Source organism: Stegostoma tigrinum, chromosome 5, assembly GCF_030684315.1.
Source record: "Stegostoma tigrinum isolate sSteTig4 chromosome 5, sSteTig4.hap1, whole genome shotgun sequence".
NCBI lineage: Eukaryota > Metazoa > Chordata > Chondrichthyes > Orectolobiformes > Stegostomatidae > Stegostoma > Stegostoma tigrinum.
In genome coordinates this window covers 108,258,318-108,284,282 of record NC_081358.1, presented here as the reverse complement: position 1 = coordinate 108,284,282, position 25,965 = coordinate 108,258,318, and the positions used below count along the sequence as shown (strand labels likewise).

Below are 25,965 nucleotides of genomic sequence, written 5' to 3'. Positions count from 1 at the left end.
ATGTGAACCTAAGTTAAGGCAAGTAGACATAACCTTATATTCAACACTTATGCAAGATTGTGCTATGTACAGGATTCCAACTCCCTTACAAAATCAGGTAATATATACTAGATTAGTTCAAATTCCTAGTGTAAGATTGTGCTAGATCAAACTTCCAAAATATCTACAAACATTTGATTAAGTAAACTAATTCTTTATCTTATCAAAACACCTAGCCAGAGTTCACTTAGGAATGCAATACAGATCAACTGTTTTCTATCTTGACTAAAAATGCCCATCTCTTTACTTATGTTCTACTTCAACATTTCTCCTGAGATGATTACATGTATAATTGTGAAGTTAAAAAGGGGTGATAGGAGTTGCTTGCTAATCTGACTGTCAAAGTTACCTCATTGTCTTCAGCTACAAACTTTCAGCTCTTTAGTTTTACTCTGCTACACATGCAGCTAATTGTAAGACAATTTTCTGACAATAAGTCTATTCCTCAATTTTTATCAGTTGAAAAAAAACAAAGCTCCAAAAAATCCTATTTAGCCTAAATCATTCGTAATACTTTGATATTTGATGGAAATGTGGGATCTTGATGGTGAGACTTTTGAATTGAAACACCCTCTGTGATAATGTTATTTGATGTACATGCATAATTGTCTGCTATTGTAACAAACTTTGTAAACTGGTTAAAAAATATCATAATTCCATCAAAATGGACTGGAGAATTTTGAATGTTTTTTTCTATTCTCACAGTAATTTCAGATCTTTCTTTAGATGACGTTTACCTAGCAAACATTTTATGCTCTATTTTGTGGGGAAGGGCTTGATTTCAGAAGTGGGAGATTTATAGTAACAAAAGATTAAAAAAAAATAATGTGCTGTTGAAATTTTAATGTGAAGTAAAATTTTGTTAATTGCTTGGGGTTTTCTCACCAGATTGCTATACCACATGATCACAAATCACAGGAGAAACAAACATTCCAATGCTATCATAAAATATTTTCTTCACATAAATGAAATGAAGAAAGAAAACAAAATTCTTGTATTCAAATTGAATAGTAATCATGCTTCATCATAAGTTATCTTTCTGCACCTCTGTAATCTGATCAAGTTTCCATGACAGTTTTTTTTAAGAAAGAAGAGTGTACAACTGCCTCTTTCATCCTTCCAGCTCAATCAGTGCATCAAGATGCCATTTTTACTTTCTATTAATTGTTCAAGATAATGTCCATGGTTTTGCTGTCTCCCTTTTCCACCTCTGACGTTCATTTGAATGAGATATTATCAAAGTCAAGAGTATTTCATGCTCTCCTGATCTATGCAAAGACCGAACAGCTTGTTTACGGGGGAAATTGGCTTGATGCAAGCATCTAGTCCAGCTGTTGCTACCCAAATCTTATCGGGCCCTCATTCTCATGATTTTATGCATTTACGGATTGGCATTAAGGGAAGACCAAATTCTGAATCAGGGCCGCATTCAAATTTGTGCAAGTAGCAATTGCAAATTCTCTTCTTCCAGATCCAAATAGCAATATGCAATGAATGGGCGTGCTAAATTGTCAAGTGACTCCTAAAGACTATTATGGGAATTTGGCAACTCGGTTACATTTCCTCCAATTCTTGGCATAAATACTTTGAATGTGAATGCAATTTAAATATTTACTTTAATTGATGAGAACCTTGTATTCCTTTCACTTTTAAGCTGAAATAAGTTACAAAACATTCTTTAGACCTCAGTATTCCTTTTACCCCAGGCACATCCACATGAAGTGTGATTGCAAAACCGTTAATATAAATCATTATTTAAACAAATTTTACTCAGACAGATATTAGAAATAAAATAAAATTCTAATATGTAAAATAGTTTTATATCTTACTTCAGTTTTATTAACCTACTTAAAATCCTTAGTTTATTTGCAATAATGAATAAATATTGTACTCTTACCTTTCTGAAAAGTCATTGGCCTGTAGCGTAAACATTAGTCTTGGTATCAATATCATATTGATACTAGACGTATATCTATGGTATTGTTCTCATGAAGTAAATGCGGGTATTAATGTTCAGTTATCATACTAACAGGCTCAATATACTGGTTGCCAGCCTTGGCTGAATGGCCACACTCTTTTCATTAAGTAATAAGCTTCTAAACTCTGACAGGCAAAAGAAATAAGCAATAACATACAGCTAAATGAAAGTACAGGAAAACAAAAGGGAATAGAATAACGTTGATCTGGAGAACTGGGATTGATATTCAAGGAAAAGGTAACAGAACATGAATATTTCTGAACAGAGAAATCATATGTTGATGCTTTGCATCATGTACCCATCAAGTCAAATGTAAGAATGCTAAATAACAAATGATCACACCAATTCATACCAAAGGAGGAAAGAGTGTTCGTTGGTTGGTAAGCCCATTCTGATTGGCTGAGATGTTGTCCTGGAGAATGCAGTGTGGAATTTTGGGCTCCCCAAGTCTCTTGATAATTCAAAAATGGAGAAAGACTTGATTTTATTCCTTTTAATTGCCAAGATTGATTCATTGTCTATTAATGTGTATTTATTCTAGCAAATGTAAATGAGGCACCTTACATTTTCATACGTTAATCTAACAGTGATGATTGGTGAAAATATTAGCACACTTGGGTTGTTCCACACATGTTGTACAATTATAGGATCACATCTAGCAGTGCTTATCACACAGATGGCAATGTCATGTATGATTTTCCAAACTGGCACAATGCCAGCCATGTTGATCGTATGTTCCGAAGGACTGCTGATCAAATTAAATAGTGTTTATCTTTAGTTGTTTGAAAAAGATAATGTACAGATCATACTCATCCAACCCTTGCTTGCAATAACCAAAGTAGTATGCCTACTGGTAGATCTGTTTCTGCATTTGGGCAGCACTTGCTGAAAACCCCTGAATGTGGTAATAACAATGCTAAAAATCAATTTAAAATGATCAGTCAAGCTTGTAACATAGCAATTTATTGCTTACTAAAAGCAAAATACAATTTACAATGCAATTCATTATGCAAAACCCATTCTTTGCAAACAAAAGAATATGTTCAAGCCTTTTTGAATTACCCAGAGGTAACTGGAGCGTATACTACCTTTTATTTTCTCTGTCACAATGCTTCAGTCAATCAAAATCATTTGGGAGCTCTTTTCATCTATAGTATAAATTGCTGTGAACACTTGAAGTCTGGCAATTTTGCATTTGTGTGCACAATGAGTGCACAATGAAAATCTTCAATAATATGTCTCACTTCTATGAAAGAGAAATGGCAGAGTAAAAAAGTAAGAACCACGAGAAAATATAAAACATATCTGGACTGATATCAAGATTAAAGGCCTTATAATGTTATAGCAGGAAAGAAAACTAGTAGAGTACAATGCTGGTTCTTTAAATAAACTTTGGGTTCATTTTTTAAACTTAAGTTAATGATGTGACAGACTTGTTGAGTTATTGCTTCAAGTCACTTTTTACTTTCAAGGAAAAGAATACCTGACACTCCACAGAAACTATTCATAACTTGAGGAACATAACCCAGAAAAGTTGACATAATGAAGTAAACAGTGGTAACAATATGCAAGTTGATGGATTCCCAGAATACCTGGTAGTTTCTACTGGAGAGTTTTTCAAGAAATGTATAAAGAAATTACTGATTCTTCAGCAATCAACTTGCAAGGCTCTCTTGAATTAGGAATTATCCATTTAAACTAGGAAATTACAAATATGATTCATCCAAGAAGATTGGGAGTTCAAAAAATTGGGCAATTGTAGACCTAATAGTCTGTAATTCATTGTGGGGAAATTATTAGAATGTATAATTAAGGACAGAGTGACAGATAAATTTGAGATGATTGGGGAGAAGCAATATGGATTTGAATAATGAAATGTGAGGCTGGATGAACACAGCAGGCCCAGCAGCATCTCAGGAGCACAAAAGCTGACGTTTTGGGCCTAGACCCTTCAGCAGAGAGGGGGATGGGGTGAGGTTCTGGAATAAATAGGGAGAGGGGGGGAGGCGGACCGAAGATGGAGAGAAAAGAAGATAGGTGGAGAGTAGAGTATCGGTGGGGAGGTAGGGAAGGGATAGTCAGTCCAGGGAAGATGGACAGGTCAAGGAGGTGGGATGAGGTTAGTAGGTAGGAGATGGAGGTGCGGCGTGGGGTGGGAGGAAGTGATGGTTGAGAGGAAGAACAGGTTAGGGAGGCAGAGACAGGTTGGACTGGTTTTGGGATGCAGTGGGTGGAGGGGAAGAGCTGGGCTGGTTGTGTGGTGCAGTGGGGGGAGGGGACGAACTGGGCTGGTTTTGGGATGCGGTGGGGGAAGTGAAGATTTTCAAGCTTGTGAAGTCCACATTGATACCATTGGGCTGCAGGGTTCCCAAGTGGAATATGAGTTGCTGTTCCTGCAAACTTCGGGTGGCATCGTTGTGGCACTGCAGGAGGCCCATGATGGACATGTCATCTAAAGAATGGGAGGGGGAGTGGAAATGGTTTGCGATTGGGAGGTGCAGTTGTTTAAAACGAACCGAGCGGAGGTGTTCTGCAAAGCGGTCCCCAAGCCTCCGCTTGGTTTCCCCAATGTGGAGGAAGCCACACCGGGTACAGTGGATGCAGTATACCACATTAGCAGATGTGCAGGTGAACCTCTGCTTAATGTGGAAAGTCATCTTGGGGCCTGGGATGGGGGTGAGGGAGGAGGTGTGGGGGCAAGTGTAGCATTTCCTGCGGTTGCAGGGGAAGGTGCTGGGTGTGGTGGGGTTGGAGGGCAGTGTGGAGTGAACAAGGGAGTCACGGAGAGAGTGGTCTCTCCGGAAAGCAGACAGGGGTGGGGATGCAAAAATGACTTAGGTGGTGGGGTCGGATTGTAGATGGCGGAAGTGTCGGAGGATGATGCGTTGTATCCGGAGGTTGGTGGGGTGGTGTGTGAGAATGAGGGGGATCCTCTTTGGGCGGTCGTGGCGGGGACGGGGTGTGAAGGATGTGTTGCGGGAAATGCGGGAGACGCGGTCAAGGGCGTTCTCGAACACTGTGGGGGGAAAGTTGAGGTCCTTGAAGAACTTGGACATTTGGGATGTGCGGGAGTGGAATGCCTCATCGTGGGAGCAGATGCGGCAGAGGCGGAGGAATTGGGAATGGGGATGGAATTTTTGCAGGAGGGTGGGTGGGAGGAGGTGTATTCTAGGTAGCTGTGGGAGTCGGTGGGCTTGAAATGGACATCAGTTACAAGTTGGTTGCCTGAGATGGAGACTGAGAGGTCCAGGAAGGTGAGGGATGTGCTGGAGATGGGCCAGGTGAACTGAAGGTTGGGGTGGAAGGTGTTGGTGAAGTGGATGAACTGTTTGAGCTCCTCAAGGGAGCAAGAGGCGGCGCTGATACAGTCATCAACGTAACGGAGGAAGAGGTGGGGTTTGGGGCCTGTGTAGGTGTGGAAGAGGGACTGTTCCACGTAACAGGCCCTCCGCTTCTTCCTGTCCCGCAGGCCCGACCAGTCTCCCTCCACCGACACCCTCATCCGCCTAGCCGAACTCGTCCTCACCCTCAACAACTTCTCTTTCGATTCCTCCCACTTCCTACAGACCAAGGGAGTGGCCATGGGCACCCGCATGGGCCCCAGCTATGCCTTGCTCTTTGTAGGTTACGTGGAACAGTCCCTCTTCCGCACCTACGCAGGCTCCAAACCCCACCTCTTCCTCCGTTACATTGATGACTGTATCGGCGCCACCTCTTGCTCCCCAGAGGAGCTGAACAGTTCATCCACTTCACCAACACCTTCCACCCCAACCTTCAGTTCACCTGGCCCATCTCCAGCACATCCCTCACCTTCCTGGACCTCTCAGTCTCCATCTCAGGCAACCAGCTTGTAACTGATGTCCATTTCAAGCCCACCGACTCCCACAGCTACCTAGAATACACCTCCTCCCACCCACCCTCCTGCAAAAATTCCATCCCCATTCCCAATTCCTCCGCCTCTGCCGCATCTGCTCCCACGATGAGGCATTCCACTCCCGCACATCCCAGATGTCCAAGTTCTTCAAGGACCTCAACTTTCCCCCCACAGTGTTCGAGAACGCCCTTGACCGCGTCTCCCACATTTCCCGCAACACATCCCTCACACCCCGCCCCCGCCACAACTGCCCAAAGAGGATCCCCCTCGTTCTCACACACCACCCCACCAACCTCCGGATATAACGCATCATCCTCCGACACTTCCGCCATCTACAATCCAACCCCACTACCCAAGACATTTTTCCATCCCCACCCCTGTCTGCTTTCCGGAGAGACTACTCTCTCCGTGACTCCCTTGTTTGCTCCACACTGCCCTCCAACCCCACCACACCTGGCACCTTCCCCTGCAACCGCAGGAAATGCTACACTTGTCCCCACACCTACTCCCTCACCCCCATCCCAGGCCCCAAGATGACTTTCCACATTAAGCAGAGGTTCACCTGCACATCTGCCAAAATGGTATACTGCATCCACTGTACCCGGTGTGGCTTCCTCTACATTGGGGAAACCAAGCGGAGGCTTGGTGACCGCTTTGCAGAACACCTCCGCTCGGTTCGCAATAAACAACTGTACCTCCCAGTCGCAAACCATTTCCACTCCCCCTCCCATTCTTTAGATGACATGTCCATCATGGGCCTCCTGCAGTGCCACAATGATGCCACCCGAAGGTTGCAGGAACAGCAACTCATATTCCGCTTGGGAACCCTACAGCCCAATGGTATCAATGTGGACTTCACCAGCTTCAAAATCTCCCCTTCCCCCACTGCATCCCAAAACCAGCCCAGTTTGTCCCCTCCCCCCACTGCACCACACAACCAGCCCAGCTCTTCCCCTCCACCCACTGCATCCCAAAACCAGTCTACCCTGTCTCTGCCTCCCTAACCTGTTCTTCCTCTCACCCACCCCTTCCTCCCACCCCAAGCTGCACCTCCATCTCCTACCTAGTAACCTCATCCCACCTCCTTGACCTGTCCCTCTTCCCTGGACTGACCTATCCCCTCCCTACCTCCCCACCTATACTCTCCTCTCCATCTATCTTCTTTTCTCTCCATCTTCGGTCCGCCTCCCCCTCTCTCCCTATTTATTCCGGAACCCTCACCCCGTCCCCCTCTCTGATGAAGCGTCTAGGCCCGAAACGTCAGCTTTTGTGCCCCTGAGATGTGCTGGGCCTGCTGTGTTCATCCAGCCTCACATTTCATTATCTTGGATTCTCCAGCATCTGCAGTTCCCATTATCTCTGATACAATCATGGATTTGAGTAGGGTAGTTTCTGTCGAACAGTTGATGCTTTGATAAAGTATCTAAGGTGGAGAATACCTTCTGAATACAATGTATATCAGCTTCAGTAAAGCTGCAGAAAAGAGGCCATTTGCTGATCTTAAAACCTGTGGAATTGAAGGAAAATTATTGACCTGTTTGAGTTAGTTAAGTCGTAGAAAGCACAGCCGGTATGTTGGATTTTGGCTGTAATTATAAAGGCTTATGTGCAATGATAGCCACGATTGGGAGGAGCCATGTAAAGTAAACAAGATGAACTTTATCGCATCTCTACAGCTTTTACAGATTAGAAGAATCATCTCTGCACCAGTACTAGTGACGGGAGGACCTTATCTTGCGCTCAGCCCTCCAAGGGCCTACTTTTCTGTCCCATCTCATCACCTGATATCACCACATTGGATGGTGCTTATTATGCTTAACAAATAATAACTAGACCCATCTCCTACAAGCTATTTATTTTCTGACTATTGTAATTATTAGGCATTTATTTTCGATAGAACCTCACCTCTTCCAAGTCTTTGACTTTACAATTTCAGATGATCTGGAGGTTTCACTTTTATCTCTAAGCATGTTCTTTGCAGACTTGGAAGAAGGGATAATTTTATTGTGGGAGGTAATTGTCTTTCTCTGTCTTTTTAAAGATCTGACATTCTCTGCTGAACTGCAGAAGCTTTAATTTCTTCTAATTCTTTCGCAAAAGACATTATCCCTGCTTAAGCAGGTAATTTTTTTTATTGTTGCAGTATCTTCAATCTTTAGACATTGCTTGTCACGGAATTGTATCTCCAATCTGTATTGGTGGAATTTTGTTCTCCCATATTTCAATACATCTGTGCTGAAGTAGGTAGACTTTTTAGTTCAATTTGAGCATCAGTTTTGACGTTTTCATTTTTTTCTCAGTGATTTAAGAGTTAGGAAAAACAATTTGCTTACTTCTTCAATTTTATAAGCTGAAAATTTCTTTTGTCTTGATGCAGTATCTGTGATTATTGTTGAGGATTATTCCTTGAAAGATAGGGATGTCAAATACTTGGATTTGACTTTTCCAAGTCACTTTAGTATCTAATGTCTCACTTTGATTATTTTAGCTAGTTGTTCACTCTGCTATATTGAAATCTGATTCAATTGAGTTGCTGATGCTTCAGTTGACTTGAGTTGGGTATGCTGTTTTGATCCTGCCTCTTTGTTGTTCATTTGAAATTTATTGACACTTGGTATCTGAAAGCCCTTCAATGTTGATAGCAATAGAAAACATTTCCACTGAACTAATATAGTCACAGCTTTCCATTCTATTTATGGCATGAAGCAAACTTCTTATTTCAACGCAATTGACCTCAGCTTAGATTCTGCCAAGAGCTTATGGAGCCATGTAAAATCTTGTACTGATGGTGTTTTTGTTATTAATTGACCAATTTCTATATGATATTGAAAATAGCTCATGAAACATATGTTGGGTTCTGACTTATGAATGTTCATACTTTTGAATTTGATCCCATGCAGGGTATAATTTTAAAGATCTGACTTATAAATATTTCCTGTACCTACAAATGGCTACCTTTGATTGTTCTGAGTTATACTCTCACTTGCAAAAAATTGACTTGTCAACAGACTCAAGAACAGAATCAGTTCACAATTTGATACACAAGCTTTCATCTGATGTAACCTGCATTGGAAGCCTTCAACAATAAGTGTGGAGCTCCCTGAAACATATAATTGAATTTCTGTCAGCCGTAGACATTGCATTGACAAGCAAAGATCACTATTTGATGATCTTGTGACATGTTTTCCTAAATATAACTTGGAATTTGTGAAATGCCCAGCGACATAAAAGTTAGTTGTGCAAGACATTTGGTGCAGATCAATTTCTCCTGGGATAACCTAGGGTTTGTCATCTTCTGGAAACTGTTCAACCTCATTTATCTTTTTGTGTTGTCTTTGGTCTTGTGTTTTTCTTTTAACATGTCCTTTGACTCATTTTTCTGAAAGTGGCTCAATGTTTCGCAATAAGAGCATTTGGTTTTAATAGCTGGGCACAGTTCCTGTCTGTGGAATTTCTTTGCTCCACAACGTTATAAATGATTTATCTGCCCAATGTCTGTCCATTGTATTGGCTTATCGCAAATCTGTTTTGTGCTTCTGAACCATAAAAGTTGAATGTATTCTAAAAGCCTCCCAAGCCAGGTTTGGTTTTCTTATCTTAGCATTGAACCATGTTGCTTCTGAATCTCTGCTTCATTTACCATCTGAATGGCTTTCTCTAGAACTGGGTCTTCTTTGGTCTTTTAATAAATCTGACAAATGCTTATCAATGTTGTAACAATAATTCAATCACTTATGAATTGTGCCTTTGTCCCCATAGGCGCATCTCTCTGTTAGGCTGGAGAGATCTTTAATGAAATCAACTATGTATGGTCTTGGAGGTTGTATTCTTCCATCAAATCTTGCTCTCACAAGAAGCTTATTATTTTAAGGTTGCAATAATTGTGAAAGGCTTTAAACATCTTGTTGAATTTGATGTTTCTTTCATAACTTAGCAAGCAATAATATAATCAAATATGAGCCTAATTATGTGAATAAGTATTCACATTTTCAGCTTCAGACTTAATATTTTATTTGGAAGCTATTCTATACCTAAAGCATTGTCTCCTGCAGGATTGCCAATTTTGTGTTTTATCTGGCCCATCTTTGAAATTGATTCATTCTAGCAATACTATTTTTGATGCTCAAACTTCCGATTGTATTTCGGAAGTGGAGGTGGTAGATGCAGACATGTTAGTGTCTTTTAAGATATATTTGGACCGGTACATGGATGGGCAGGGAGCAAATGGACACAGACCCTTAGAAAATAGATGACAGGTTAGACAGAGGATCTTGATCGGCGCAGGCTTGGAGGGCCGAAGGGCCTGTTCCTGTGCTGTAGGTTTCTTTGTTTCTTTGTTTGTTTCTTTGGAAGATTGTGTTTTTTTTGTTTGGACTAATGCCTTGCTGTTGTTTTAGATGGTTTTTCTACCTTCAGAGCTTTAATAGAAGATTTCTCACATTTCCATAACATAATAATGCCTCCAAAAATTTCTGTGTTAATGTAAAAATTAGTCATTTCTTTAAATGATCATCTGCTTTAAATGACAAGAATCATAATTTTCAGTTCACCGCTCACAAATTATATGAACTTATCTTGTGGTAATGCCCTATCTGAGCTACAATTTATTTTTCAAATTCTCACCCTTTCAGTCCAAATTACTGCATCATTTAATGTTTCTTTATTGCAGCAAGAGTTTTTAGTTTTGACTCATACAATCTCAACATCAGTTCATTCACTACTTCTTTCAAACTCTGGACCATTCTCATAAGTTACTAATTTGCAATGCAGCTGTCCCCTTACCTTGGAGCTGAACATTTCTTCTGTTCTCGCATGTCTCTTACGAGACCTGAAATGCTTCTATCATTATCTTAAGAGGTCTTCAGTATTGAATGTTGGAACAAGCTATCTTTGGAGTTCGCTGCCATCAACAATCAGTCGTACCTGTTTTCCTTGAAGTCTTCTTGGTTACCAGCATGTTTACCTCATTGGGACTGGTGCTGTTATATTACATCTACATCCAAACACTGCTGCCATGTTGTGGATGCTTCACACCTTCTACTGAGCTTCTCAAGTGTTGCTGGAGCAGCATTGATCCAACCAAACAAACCTTTTAACAATGCAAATTGACATTTAACTATTGATTCAATCTGCCAATTTAGGCAATTGAACACCCTGTGACTTGTGAAAATGAGTTAGGGAGTCCTTGGGGAAATTCATCACTAAACACACCAAGCTGGAATGTGTAACATCTAACCTATTGCGAGAATAAAAAGTTGGGCATAGCTGTAGTCGATGGATTTCGATGCAAATAATTGTGAGATGATTCATTTTGGATTTAAACAAAAAATATTTATAAATTTATGGATACAACTAAAACATCATGTTTAATGCAAAAATGCCCAAACGTCAGATGGTATGTCACCATTTATAACTCGAGGTTTAGAATATAAAGGGACACCACTTTTACCTCAACCGTACCTAGCTTTGATTTAATTACATTTACAAAATGGTGTACACTCTGGGCATAGATAATAAAGTGTGAAGTTGGATGAACACAGCAGGCCAAGCAGCATCTCAGGATCTCCAGCATCTGCAGTTCCCATTATCTCTGATACACTCTGGGCATGGTCATAATGACTTGGATAGATTTGCAGGATCACCATAATGTGGATTAATTCGCAAACTAAGTAAAAATGAACCAGAGCTAATGGGAACTGCAGATGCTGGAGAATCCGAGATTACAAAGTGTGGAGCTGGATGAACACAGCAGGCCAAGCAGCATCTCAGGAGCACAAAAGCTGATATTTCAGGCCGAGACCCTTGAAACCTTTTCTGATGAAGGGCCTAGGCCCGAAACATCAGCTTTTGTGGTCCTAAGATGCTGCTTGGCCTGCTGTGTTCATCCAGCTCCACACTTTGTTATCTAAAAACAAACCAGTTTCTATCTCTTGGAATGTGGAATGTGAGTGTTTTAATTGATGTTTATAGTTCTTTATAGGAATCATTATCTTTGGTAGATAATTTTAAGGATTTTTAAAGATAAATGATGGCAAGGGCATCACTTTAAAATCAGAGTCAGTCCATCCAGGAGAGAAGTTGAGAGATATTTCTTCATACAATGTGTGGAAAGCCTGCCTATAACTAGAAATTGAATGTTGCTCCAAATAATAATTTTAAATAAGTGACTGATGGGATGTTGCTGCGCAGAACTCAAGAGACTATGGAGCCGAGCGAGTGGGTGGATTTAGAATACAGGTATGCCACAATTACATTGGAAGGGAGAATAGGCTTGAGATTTTGAACAAGCGACTCATGTTCCAATGTTCATTAGCACATTTCCAGACTGTAGAGGGCATTCCTCCTGCTGTGGTGTTTCACCTTGACACTAGCACGCCCTTTCATGTTTTCTCTGAAAAGAACAGCCAATTTGCTTCCAAGTGCTGCTAAATTACATGGTGTTTCTATTGAAATCTTACATCCAGTATATGGGATTGAATTTGTTAAAATTTGGCACCCAATGTAGTTATAAGCTATAGAGCATTAACCGGTGATGGCGCCAACACTCCTTCTATATGTGAAAGCTTACTTTGCACCAAAGTGTTTAAATGAGGATAGTGTTGTTACCACCAATAAGTCGATAATGAACAGGGCAGAATACGATATGAGATTTACAACAGAACGGTGCCATTCAGCCCACCTCTGGGTGTATCCAGCAAAAGAGATATCCAACTTAATCTGACTTTCTCATTGTTGATCAATAATTATTACATGGCACATTGATTTCCAAGTATGTGTTAGTGAGAATTGTTTCTTGCTCAACCAAATCTTTACGCTAAAAATGTCTAGAACTCCACTGTCCTTTGGGTGAAAAATTTCTCCTAAATGCACCTGTAATACTTCTACTAATTATTTTAAATTTATGCTATCTGGTTATTGACCTCGCCACTGAGGGACCTAGGACCTTATTATCCAATCCATCTAGCACCTGACAATTTTGTAGACCTCAATTAATCCTCGTTCGGCCTCCTTTGTTCAAAAGAAAAGAAAATTCAAAGAGAAGTTTCAAAGAAAAGTTTTTTTTGGATTTCAAGAGTGAATAAATAACTAACAGAACAGTTAACATTAAGCCTGAATTTCCACACCTGAACAAGGTAAAAAGAAAAGAATAATTGAAAGGGTCAGGGATTTTCACAAACTGGAGATCCTGGAAAGTAAGAAGAAGGCTAGCAGATTATGAACTAATATAGATTGATTAAAACTGAAGAAGGGCATAATTCTGAAAATTAACAAAATAAAATAAGATAATGTGCAGCATTTCTTTTCCCCAAAACTGTTTGGTCTCAGAAAGAGAAGAAAATTTCCAATGATATATGTAGAGTTCTGAAGAAGTAAGCTCAGAAAGTTAAGAACATAATATTAATAAAATAAAAGGAAGTCAGAACAAGAGGAAGAGACAGGTTTTGGAGGCCAAAGACAAGGAAAAGATCTGCTAAAAAAAAACATTTTCTTACCTGATCTGGAATATATGCAACCTGTGAAACAGAAAGCATCTTGTCTTAACAGAAAACATTCTCTTTGTCTGCATGCCCCAGCAGTTTCTGCTGGGCCTGAATGAGACACTGATTCCCAATTTTAAAACAAAACAAAGCACTGCATATGCTGGAAGCATGAAATGGGCCACAGCACAATCCATCAATTCTCCTTTTTTATATGCTTTAATTGTGAAATTGTAATCCTGAATATGCTTAAATTTAAAGCAAAGGTTATTTACAAAAGCCATTGCCTTGCTATAGCACATGGACACTATAGTTCCAGAAGCCAATCATTGAGGTCAATAGACTACAGGAAACATCAAGATGTTGACGGTTTCCACCGCTATGGGTATTCCTTATCTCAGACAGGTAAGTGGTAAAAAGCAAAGTCTTTGTTTCATACTAATTCTTACTCCAGCCCACTGTATGTTTGTCAAAGCTTTCACTATGAAACTGTTTCACGATGCTTTTTTTTCACTTCTAAACCTGCATGACATTTTTTTTTCACTTTCCATTCCTTAAAAGTAGCTTGGCTGCTTTAACACTGTTGAACCAGCTTGATTTCTAAGTATGTTCCTTTACTTGCACATGCTTTCAGTTTAAAATATAACAGGGCCCCTTTATGAAAGGAGAAAAGGAATAACTAAAGCCTTAATATTTCACTTCAGGCCTTAATAGTCTCCTGTGGGTAATTAATGAGTTAGAATTTAGTCCAAAAATGGATTCCTAGTCATAATTTGCACTGCTAAATTATAAATGTTAGCTAGAAAGTCAGTGATGTGTCTACTTAAAATAAATTTTGATTACATTTTCAACTGTTCAAACAAAAAATCTCATCTATATGCTGCCCACAACATAAGCACATTACGAACTCATTTACTGTTTTAAATGCACATGAAAGGGTTTAAGACTGAGCCCTTCAGAATATAACCATCGCTTTGAAGTAAAAGTGTACATTTATAGGTAGAGTAAGATATTGGATCTCTGTGAATTTTTGTCCAATTAAAATTTCATTACTGTTTATACTGTAATTTTTAATGTGTCAAAGTACTTTAGGAGAGATTTGGAAATCAAGGCTCAGTAGTAAAATGTGAGGCTGGATGAACACAGCAGGCCAAGCAGCATCTCAGGAGCACAAAAGCTGACGTTTCGGGCCTAGACCCTTCATCAGAGAGGGGGATGGGGTGAGGGTTCTGGAATAAATAGGGAGAGAGGGGGAGGCGGACCGAAGATGGAGAGAAAAGAAGATAGGTAGAGAGGGTATAGGTGGAGAGGTAGGGAGGGGATAGGTCAGTCCAGGGAAGACAGACAGGTCAAGGAGGTGGGATGAGGTTAGCAGGTAGATGGGGGTGCGGCTTGGGGTGGGAGGAAGTGATGGGTGAGAGGAAGAACAGGTTAGGGAGGCAGAGACAGGTTGGACTGGCTTTGGGATGCAGTGGGTGGAGGGGAAGAGCTGGGCTGGTTGTGTGGTGCAGTGGGGGGAGGGGACGAACTGGGCTTGTTTAGGGATGCGGTGGGGGAAGGGGAGAATTTGAAACTGGGGAAGTCCACATTGATACCATTAGGCTGCAGGGTTCCCAGGCGGAATATGAGTTGCTGTTCCTGCAACCTTCGGGTGGCATCATTGTGGCACTGCAGGAGGCCCATGATGGACATGTCATCTAAAGAATGGGAGGGGGAGTGGAAATGGTTTGCGACTGGGAGGTGCAGTTGTTTGTTGCGAACTGAGCGGAGCTGTTCTGCAAAGCGGTCCCCACGGCTCAGTAGTAGTTCTCCTCCCTCTGAGTCAATGAACCATCTGGGAAACATAAGCCCTGTATAATATTGAGCAATTGCAACGCTATTAGAAGTGTTGTCTTTTGGAGATGTTAAAACAAGGCTTCACCCACACTTTAAGGGAGGTGTAACAGATTCCATCTCACCATTTTGAAAATGTATGAGTAAAATTAAAACCCGTAGTGTAAATGGGGAAGTTATAATATTGGTTACGAGAAAGGTGAATGGTTTGGTTTCAGAGTAGAGAAAAACATTCATTGGTATCCCTAGGTAATTGGTATTAAGATAACATTTCCTCTTCATTCATAATGACGATCTCAACGTATAGGGTGAAATTTTAAAATTTGCAGATGATACAAAGGTAAAAATTCTTGTAAGCAGTGAGGAGGTCATTAACATATTTGGGAGGATATACAAAAATAAAATAAGGTACATCCCAGAAACTCGAAGCAAAGACTGAAAGTTGGAAGTACTCATTCAGTCTTGTTGCACCTATGGAGGTATTGATTAGGGGGAATTTTATGCTGGTCATGAAATTAGGGAAATAGGTTGGCAGGCGCATTGAAGCAGGTGGTAAGTGTAGTTTCAAGTGCTTGATGTCAGGATGGAAGCTTTGAATTCTCCTGGTAATGGACTGTAAGTGGAATATCAGTTCTGGTTTCACCTAGCAGGAAGCTAATTGTAATTGCTTTTGCATACAATGAATACTTGTTAAAACACAAGATTTTATGATTAAATGTCACCACTGTGACTTATATTAGAGGCAGGAAGTACTTTCACAACCATTTAGAACTGGCATGCCTCCAGGAGAACCTGTCTTCGAGGTTGAAGGGCTGTTATCACTAAGAAATTTTCTGTAAAAGAAAGAAGGATGCTGAACATTTCAGGCAGATTGAACATGAAGCAAGGTTGTGGGTGACTAAGCGATGCTTAAAGGTGATCAAGCGAGGGTCAAATGTGACCAAGGGAAGATTGAGGGACATTGAGTGGAGATCAGGGTCAAGGTGAGCAAAACCAAGATGTACTTGAAAAACATTAGAACATGGTTGAAGAACATAAGTATGGTATGAGCTTGCATTCTGTCCTCTGTCCAATTCCATTTGGTCACATAAATCCAATGTTTCTGGAGCCTTGGTTGGAGCGGAAGCGGTGAAGAGGAAGCATGACATGAAGTCCTGGAGAACACTGGCCAAAAAGGCTTGGAAGACCAGATAATGAGGCTGGTCAGTTGGAAGAAATCTGAGTAGTCATAAGCCTAGAGTTCCACTCTTACAGCACTGTGGGTATCCTGTAATACAGGGACAGCAGTGGTTCAAGAAGGCAGCTCACTGCCACTTTCTCTTGGACATGTAGGGCTGGACAATAAATGCTCACCTTGCCATCAAAACCCATGTGAATTAAAAAGAAACAAAAAAGGGTCAATGTAATGATGAGTAATGGCCTATCCAAGAGAATTTCATAAACATCCCAACTACCTGCAGATGACTGAGAAACATTGACAATAATGGCTGAAGTTATTTAAGGAGTTAATCACAGATCTGTGACCTCTACTTCAGGATGAGATGTTGACCATCAAATTTGGAGCAAACCCAATTCTAATTGTCAAAAAAGGTGATAGAAAACAGCAACAGATGGAATATTACAGGTGTGCAAGTGGTATGGTGAAATGTGTGGTAGAATTGATGGAGAAATTGAATGGGGCCCATCACAATGTCGAGTTCATCCAACTCCATCTGTTTTGCTCATTACTAATGAAATGTAAGGTTCTTACTAGGCAGAGGCAATGTCCAATTCGTGGAAATCAATGCTTGCAAATTGCCTTGCTACTGGCACTATTCATCTAATTTATATTCAGACTCCCATCTTACCAAACTTGGCAAACAAGCTAGGCATTGGGAACTTGACAAGAAAACCAGAGCATGTATCTCGATGATCTTGTTAGCTCTGAATGGTCTCCGTGTTGCCTACTTTCAGAGGTCAGATCGAGGCACATTCAACGGACACCAGCTGCGTACGTACTTTTTCTATGGGCATTGGCATTCAGTATAAGCCAATCCCAATACAATCATTCTGGCAATTCAACTACTCACTGGGAATGTGCCCTGGAAACAAATCGAGGGCACATCAGTGTGAAGCTGGATAAACACAGCAGGCCAAGCAGCATCTCAGGAGCACAAGCATCCAGCTTTACACTTTGTTACCTTGGATTCTCCAGCATCTGCAGTTCCCATTATCTCTGAGGGCACATCAGCTACTAGCATCGATAAACTGCCTTGGGGCACCTTGCATACAGGGATAAGCACCCAGCTTTCATAGTTGATCAGGCTGCATCTCAGGAATGCTTGCTAGCTGTCTTAATACTCACTTGCTCAGCTACTAAGTGAATGCTCACAGCATTGACTTCCTTTCCCTGCTATACCAGTTAGTACAATCACAAAAACAGGTAGTCTGCCTTACTGCCATGCTGCCTTAAGCATAGGAAGTGCACATTTTGTAGAACGGCAGTGTAGTACATCAATCTCATTCCTACACAGTTTGCAGCCCATTAATGCAGCAAACACATTGCAAGTGTGACCAGCAGGCAGTCAAGGTCTTAATCCCTTAAAGAAGTAATCCTCACTGAAGTCAATGGAAGAATCACATCAGTTGGAAATGGGAGGAAAGGTGGACACAGGGGGTCAATGATAGCCTTCCATACCATTGCCAACCAAGGAAATTGCCAGTCAGGAAGTGAAGGGCAGCCTTCCATACCAGCTAGATTGGCAATTTGCTTTCTCATTGCACAGTATTCAGTCTAAGATGCCCTGCTTCCTCATTGGTTCCTCCACATATTGGTGGCGAAAACCATCCTGTATATATTCCAGGAATTTCTCCCCTATGGCATTGTGGCTAATTTGATTTGCCCAATCTATGTGCAGATTAAAATCACAGATATTCCCCTATCATATGTATCTATAATTTCGCATTTAAAGCCATACCCAACATTACCAATGCAGTTTAGGGGTCGATATATGACTCCCACTCATGGTTTTGCCCCTTGGGATTTCTCAACTCTACCCATGTAGACTCCATATCATCAGAGCTAATATCCTTTCCCACTGTTGTTTTAATTTACTCTATGACAAACAATGCCATCCCACCACCTTTTGATTTTTGCCTGTCCTCCCTAATAATGAATATCCTGGGACATTCAGTTCCCAATCCTGGTCACCCTGTAGCCATGTGTCCATAATCCCAATTAAATTGTACTCTTTTGCATTTATCTGCGTGATTAGTTCATCCATTTGATGACAAATGCTCCATGTATTAAGGCACAAAGCCTTTAAGCTTGTCTTTTTGCCATTGTTCGTCTTGCTCTTATTTTTCTCATTGGCCCTGTTTGAATATGGTCCTTGGTTTCTCCACCAATCACTTTTCTTATTCCCTTTTCTATCTTTTGTTTTTGCCCTCGCTCCCTCCTTCTTTGACGCCACACGTAGATTCCCATCCCCGGCATATTAGTTTAAACCCTCCTCAGCCACTCTAGCAAGCACTCTCAAATTGGAGAGTACTTTATGTTAGATTAAATCAAATGCAGCTATCTGTGGCCCTTCTTTCCTGGTCTGTGTACTACCCTTACAGATTCAAAGCCAGAAATAGTACTATATGCGATAGAAGTTGTAAGGACTTAGTCGCTACTCACCAATCATCTCTCTCCCAGGCTGTAGTCGCCTGCAGCAAAGCAAGACCACTTACTTTCATTTGCTGTGGTCCTCACAGTGACTTTTTTGGTGTTTTTCAAACTTCAAAAGTGTACTCTATTCATAAAAACATCTTTGTATATGTATGTTGCCACAAAAGCAGTTCTGTTCTGCACAGTTGTATATCAAGTAAACACACAAATGTTGGAGATTGAATATTTACAAACAAAGACCTCTCTTACACATACAATAGTAATACCTACATTTCTTTGACACACTTGGAGAATGCAAGTGTGTCAAGTCCCACAGAGCCAAATAGGACAATGGGGAGAGGAAGAGAAACACCGTAGTGTTTTGGGTTTAACTTTCCCTTGACGACATTCTCTCCGGTAACCACTGTTTGGTACCGGTGACTGCTCAGGTGCAAATCTTGACACTGACCACCAATCAGCATTGCTGCAGCCTTCTGCTAGACACTTTCCTTCACTTGAGCTCGGAGATAAATACCCCAATGCTCCTTGACGTTATTTTGATAGTGTCTCTGAACCGTGAAGTCAGAAAAGGAATCAAAAGTCCCCAACATTGATGAAACTGTTCACTTTGTGCTGGACACTTGTTATAAGTATAACTGAAGTTGTCCAAAATGCCATTTCCATGCAACTCTTGTTTGCCTTGTAGAAGCAGTTCAGGTAGAGAAAGAAAATGATCAGAATAAGAAGTTTATTTCATGACATATGGGACATGCTATCGGAAAGATATTGTGAAACTTGCAAGAGTTCAGAAAACATTTACAGGAATGTTGTAGGATTCGAGCTATAGGGAGAGGCTCAATAGGCTGGGGCTATTTTCCCCGGAGCATTGAAAGCTGATGGGGTGACCTTATAGAAGTTTATAAAATCATGAGGAGCATGGACAGAGTAAATAGCCAAAGATTTTTCTCCAGGGTAGGGAAGTCCAAAACTAGTGGGGATAGTTTTAAGGTGAGACAGGAAAAATTTAAAAAGGACCTAAGGAGAACTTTTTCATGCAGGCGTTGGTATAGAATGAACAACCAGAGGAAGAGGTGGAGGTTAGTTAAACATTTAAAAGGGTTTTGGGTGGGTATGTGAATAAGAAGACTTTAGAGGGATATGGGCCAAATACTGGCAAGTGGGACTAGATTAATTTGGGATATCTGGTCAGCAAAGATGAAAGTTTGATTCCATACTGTGCATCTCTATGAGTCTGTAGCAATGCAAATAAATTGAATAAAGCTCTGTATTTTTTGAATAGCACTATAATATTGAAGGTGACCCCCCTTTAAAAAAAGGGGAAATCATCTGCAAGCACATTTTTAATGAAGATAGTGCGCCCAAGTAAACTCAATTCATTTGTATTTCACAGAATAAAGTATTTTGGATGTGCCAGTGCATCTTCTCAATTGAGAATTTCAGATCATGACATACACCAAAGTTTGAGCTATCTAATCCTTGCTTATTTGCCAAGTTTAGAATCCCCAATGGTCATCTGATAGAATCTAGTTAATAATGGAGTATTTTTCACATTAATGCTTTCAGTGATTTTAATTGTCACACCTTTTTTTTGCTGGCATTCTATCATTCAGCACTATCTCACAAGAACTGGACACTGATCGTCCAAAACTTTATCAAACTGAAGATAAATTTGATCATTTTTCTTTCAATACATTTCTTTGTTATAATTGAGAAAACATACACCATGTTCAATTTTAATTGACTCCACTTCTAAAACTGAAACAATCATAACGGTTTGGACAAGTGGAATTGCTGATCATATCATAGTGCTATGTCACTCACTCTACCAGCAGTAAAGCTCAATTCAAACAAAATTTGAATGAGTAATCTTTTGAAGTGTAATAAACTCTGCCAAAACATATTTTGTAGCATTGCATTGTCACAGTGAGCTGGTGTGAATTGTTTTTGGTGTACTTCTACAAAGCTAGACGTAACGCAATCCAGGTTGGTATTGTTTCACCTTTACTCTGGTCCAGTGGGATATTTATGACTTGATCTGATGGTTTTCATGCAGACCTGTTGGAGACATTTATTTGACATTTTTGCGGACCTTTAAGAAATTGCTAATAATGAGACTTTTCAATCTCAGCCCCCATGAAATGTTTGCATTGTTTTGAAAAGGAAATATTGTACAGAATGTTTTATTTTAACGGAATGTTACCCGTCTGCAGAAATGACATCAAAGTGTTCAACTTTTTTACTGAAGCAGTGTAAAATCCTTGTAGAATTTGCCTGTCTCCATACTCAGTGGAACTCATGAGAGCCTAGAGCTAACTTATAGATGAAATCACATGAAACACCATATTCTTCAAATCTGCATTATTCTGCTGCAAGCTGCATTGGGAGCAAGCAATGATTTTCAACAGATTTTTGCACATTACAAATCACACAGTTTAAGGGGACTAGAGTATCAATATGTGGTAAAATATGCAAAGCTAATAAAAGCATGTTGGAGTTGTACTGTTATAAAAATGGAATTGCTGGACCAACTCAGTAAGTCTGGCACCATCAGAGAGAAAGCAGAGTTAACAAGTTGGGTTCAGTCATCCTTTTTAAAAACTAGTAGTGGTTATGAAAAGTTTGCTGCGTATTGCTGAAGACAGGGGATGTGTGCAAAATAAAGCATGAAGTGATAGGCGGAGACAAGAGTCCAGAGGAAGAGAAATACGGTTAGACAAACAAATAGATGGATAACGGTAAGCAAAGGAGAACAAAAAGCTACTAATGGGGATGATAAGCAGGCGAAAATCAGTTGGGTGTGCTGAAAACAGTCTCAAGGATGGGAAGAGCTGGGTGCTGCAGTGTGTAAATGACATGGAAGAAGTGTTCAGGCACTAAAATTATTGAACTTGACATTCAGTCCTGAAGGTTGCAGGGTCCTTGAGCAAAAAATGAGATGCTGTTCTTCCAGCTGGTGCTGAGTTTCACTTGAGCACTATAGCTATCCCAAGACAGAAATATTGGCCAGGGAACACAATAGTGAGTTGAAGTGGCAAGCAACCAGATACTTGGGGTAATTTTTATGGACAGAACCTAGGTGTTCCACAAAGCAATCACCAAGTCTGCATATCAACTGCCCAACATACAGAAGACCACATTGTGAGCAGCGAATACAATAGATTAGATTGAGTGCTTTGCAGGTAAATCACTGTTTTAACCTGGAAGGTGTGCCTAGGGCCTTGGATAGTGAGGAGAGAGGAAGTAAATGGGCAGGTGTTGTACCTCTGCAATTGCAAACAAAGTTGCATGGAGTTGTGGGACAAAGTTGCAAGTGAAGGGGGAGTTGGCCAGGTTGCCCTTTGGGGAATGGCCCAGTGGAAGGCTGACATGGGATTGGAAGGAAATATGTGACTGGTAATGGCCGAAATGGCAGCTACTGATCCTTTGGGAATTGACACTCGTGGGGTGGAAAGTGAGAACCAAAGGGCCCCTATTCGTGTTATGGGAGGAAAGAGTAAGGGTGAGGGCAGAAGTGCAGGAGATGGGTCGGACATAGCCGTGAACACTGTCAAATGTAGTGGTGTGGAATTCTTCATTGAAGAAAATGGTGGAAATTTCTGAAGACACCTCGAGGAAAGTGACATCATCAGAACGGAGGCCAGTCTGTTCCCAGAAATGGAAAGAGATGTTGAGGAACGGAAGAGAGGAGTCAGAGATAGACCAGGTGAAGCTGAGAGCAGGGTAGAAATTGAAAGCAAAATTTATAAAATTTTCCAATTCTGCATTAGAGAGGGAAGCAGCCTAGATGATTTCATTGATGTAGCAAAAAAGTGTTGTGGGTGGGGGATGAGGACTGGAACAAGAAACGTTCCATGTACCCAGTAAGGACACGGGTACCCATGGCCGCACCTTTCACCCGAAGCAAGTGAAAGGAGATGCTGGAGAAGTTATTCAAAGTGAGGATGAGCTTGGCCAGGCAGAGGAGGGTGGTAGTGGATAGGGATAGTTCAGACTTGTTAAGAAGCAGGGAGCACTGAGACTATCTGACAGGTGTTATACATGTAAAGGGATTGCACAGTCATCACTAAACCATTAATTCCAAATATTTTTTGAATTTCAATTCCTTCGTCTCTGGTTTATTAGTCTGGTTTAAAGGTCTGTGGTGCAGTCAGTAGCATTCCTGCCTCTGAACCAGAAGTGTCATATTCACATCCCACTCGAGAACTGAATGACCGTTGGAAGGTGTGCACGCAGTATGGCCAAATGGGTTGATTGTTAATCTGTAAATCTTTCCAATGCACCTATGGCAGCTGCGATGCTGTGTTGACCATCAAAATATAACTCCTGCTAACAGACCGGTGCTCTATTCCAACAAAAAAAACTGTGGAAGCAAACCATGTGTGTGCATTTTTTGACCAATATCTCACTTGACACAGGGAAACCGCTGAGCCCTTTTCCAGAGTGTATGAGTGAATGTTCCTTAACGAGTTGAGTGAAATTTGGATTAAGTATTGAGCTTTAGACTACAATAGTGATAACACAGCTCGGGAAATCCTTGCCATGTACCTCATTCACAACCTTCTAATTGTTGGGCCTGTGTTAGAATTAAGCTTGGTTTTCTTGGGCGTTAATTGATAAAGTTAACATCTTGGTACCAGAACAGAGGGGATGTAACTATCAGGAAAAGCTGAAAACATTAACTCCCTTATATTTATGGAAAAGAGAACTGATTCAGTGATTTTATGAAAGTGAAACATTTGAGAGGGTAGACATATCAAAGGTTGTTGTCCAAGTCAACGTAATGACTAATTAAACATCACCTCTAAATCCAAGAGCAAATTCAGGAAAAATATTGTTGAGCTTGCTGCAGTTGAGGCAAATATTATAGATGCACTTATGTGTAAATTATAAGTACATGAGTGAGCAGAAGATAAGGTTAGATGAGGTAGGTTGAATGGTGTTTCACATGGAATAGCTATGCCATCATAAATTGATCAGCTAATTGGTCTGTGCCTGTGCTGAAGACACAATATAACTCTAATCTCTCATTCCAGCAACCATTGCTGGACACATTTATGTGAGGCCTTTAGTCAAGACAGTTTTGTTTCTTGTCATTGAATAACCCATTTCAATTGACATGTACACAGATAAAAAATTAACTCGGTGGTTGGTAGGGTAAAAGAAATTTAAAAGCCCTGGAAAATAATGGGACAATATTGTTCTTCAGGAAAATAAGAAAATGTTGAAGATATTGTTTAAAATCACCTCCATCTAAAAATAATTAATAATTCAGTCTATAATTGGAAAATAAAACAGAAACAATGCAAAAGGAAATATTTATATGGAATTGTGTGTGATACAATTCATATGCTCTAATTATTCATACAGGACAATATTCTAGCCTTATATGAATTGTACCACACACAATTCTAGCCTTATATGAATTGTACCACACGCAGTTCCATGTCAATATTTCCTTTGGCATCATTTCTGTTTTATTTTCCAACAAGAATCTAAATTATTAATTACTTTCAGATGGGGGTGGCTTTAAGAAATGTCTTTGTCATTTTCTTATTTTCCAGAAGATCACTTTGTATTAACTACTTGCATAAGACCCAAATGTTTGTTATTTGGATTGTGGACAAGATTTTCTCTGAGACATTCTTTGTCACTACTGCTAGCAGTGAGGTGTCACTCATCGCTTAAAGTCATTGGTGTATATTTCACTTTGAGCAGTAGTGCAAAATTGCCAATATTGGATCAGCTAGCTCTTTGTATATCTCTCTGAATTACCAAGTGAAAAGTGTAATGCTGACGGATGTGATATTGTCGATTTCACATTGTAACTCGCAGTTAAATTATCTTCCCGAATATTGTTATCAGTGGAACCATCTCTCCACATCAGTCAGCAACTTTGGAAAAAAGAAACCAAATCAAACAAAAGTGTTGCCACATCAAATATTTTATAGTATTCACACTCAGTTGCAGTGTCAACATGACACATTGGTGGATGCCATCAAGTTCCACCTATTCTGTTCCAACAACATGTCTAAAAACCCAACTGTTTCACAAATGAATTGGCCTTTTCCATTCAGACACTCCTTTTGATTTTCTGAATGAATCAAGTTGCATTCTTTTTCTGAGTTAATGGGAACTGCAGATGCTGGAGAATCCGAGATAACGAAGTGTGGAGCAGGATGAACACAGCAGGCCAAGCAGCACCTTAGGAGCACAAAAGCTGACTTTTCGGGCCGAGACACTTCATCAGAAAAAGGGAATGGGGAGACGGTTCTGAAATAAATACAGAGAGAGGATGAGGCGGATCGAAGATGGATAGAGGAGAAGATAGATGGAGAGGAGACAGACAAGTTAAAGAGGAGGGGATGGAGCCAGTAGGGGTGAGTAAAGGTGGGGAGGTAGGGACGGGATAGGTCAGTCTGGGGAGGACAGACATGTCAAGGGGGTGGGATGAGGTTAGCTGGTAGGGAATGGAGGTGCAGCTTGATGTGGGAGGAGGGGATAGGTGAGAGGAAGAACAGGTTAGGGAGGCGGGGACATGCTGAGCTGGTTTTGGGATTCAGTGGGGGGAGGGGAGATTTTGAAGATTGTGAAATCCACATTGATACCATTGGGCTGCAGCATTCCCAATTGGAATATGAGTTGATGTTCCTGCAACCTTCAGGTGGCTTCATTGTGGCACTGCAGGAGGCCCAGAATGGACATGTCGTCTAAGGAATGCGAGGGGGAGTTGAAATGGTTTGCGACTGGGAGATGTAGTTTTTTGTTGCGAACCCAGCGTAGGTGTTCTGCAAAGTGGCCCCCAAACCTCCGCTTGGTTTCCCCCTTGTAGAGGAAGCCACAACGGGTACAGCGGATGCAGTATACCACATTGGCAGATGTGCGGTTGAATCTCTGCTTAATATGGAAAGTCATCTTGGGGCCTGGGATGGGGGTGAGGGAGGAGGTGTTGGGGCAGGTGTAGCACTTGCTGCGGTTACATGGGAAAGTGCCGAGGGTGGTGGTGTTGGAGGGGAGTGTGGAGCGGGCAACCACCTTCTATCTACCTCCCCCTCTCTCCCTATTTATTTCAGAATCCTCTCCCCACTCCCCTTTTCTGGTGAAGGGTCTCGGC

At 40.9% G+C, this 25,965-nt stretch overlaps 1 protein-coding gene across 14 annotated transcripts in view; it reads left to right on the top strand.

The window, feature by feature from the left end:
- The window catches only part of adgrb1a (adhesion G protein-coupled receptor B1a), a 572,033-nt gene that overhangs the window by 169,892 nt on the left and 376,176 nt on the right, over positions 1-25,965 (top strand). For 13 of the 14 annotated variants that reach the window (XM_048528814.2, XM_059646188.1, XM_048528824.2 and 10 more), the window contains exon 4: positions 13,667-13,774. The exons of the other annotated variant lie outside the window; for it this stretch is intronic. In XM_048528814.2, coding sequence (XP_048384771.1) covers positions 13,667-13,774 — 108 coding nt within the window. The remainder of the gene's footprint in view (positions 1-13,666; positions 13,775-25,965) is intronic. 14 annotated transcript variants of the gene reach the window in all.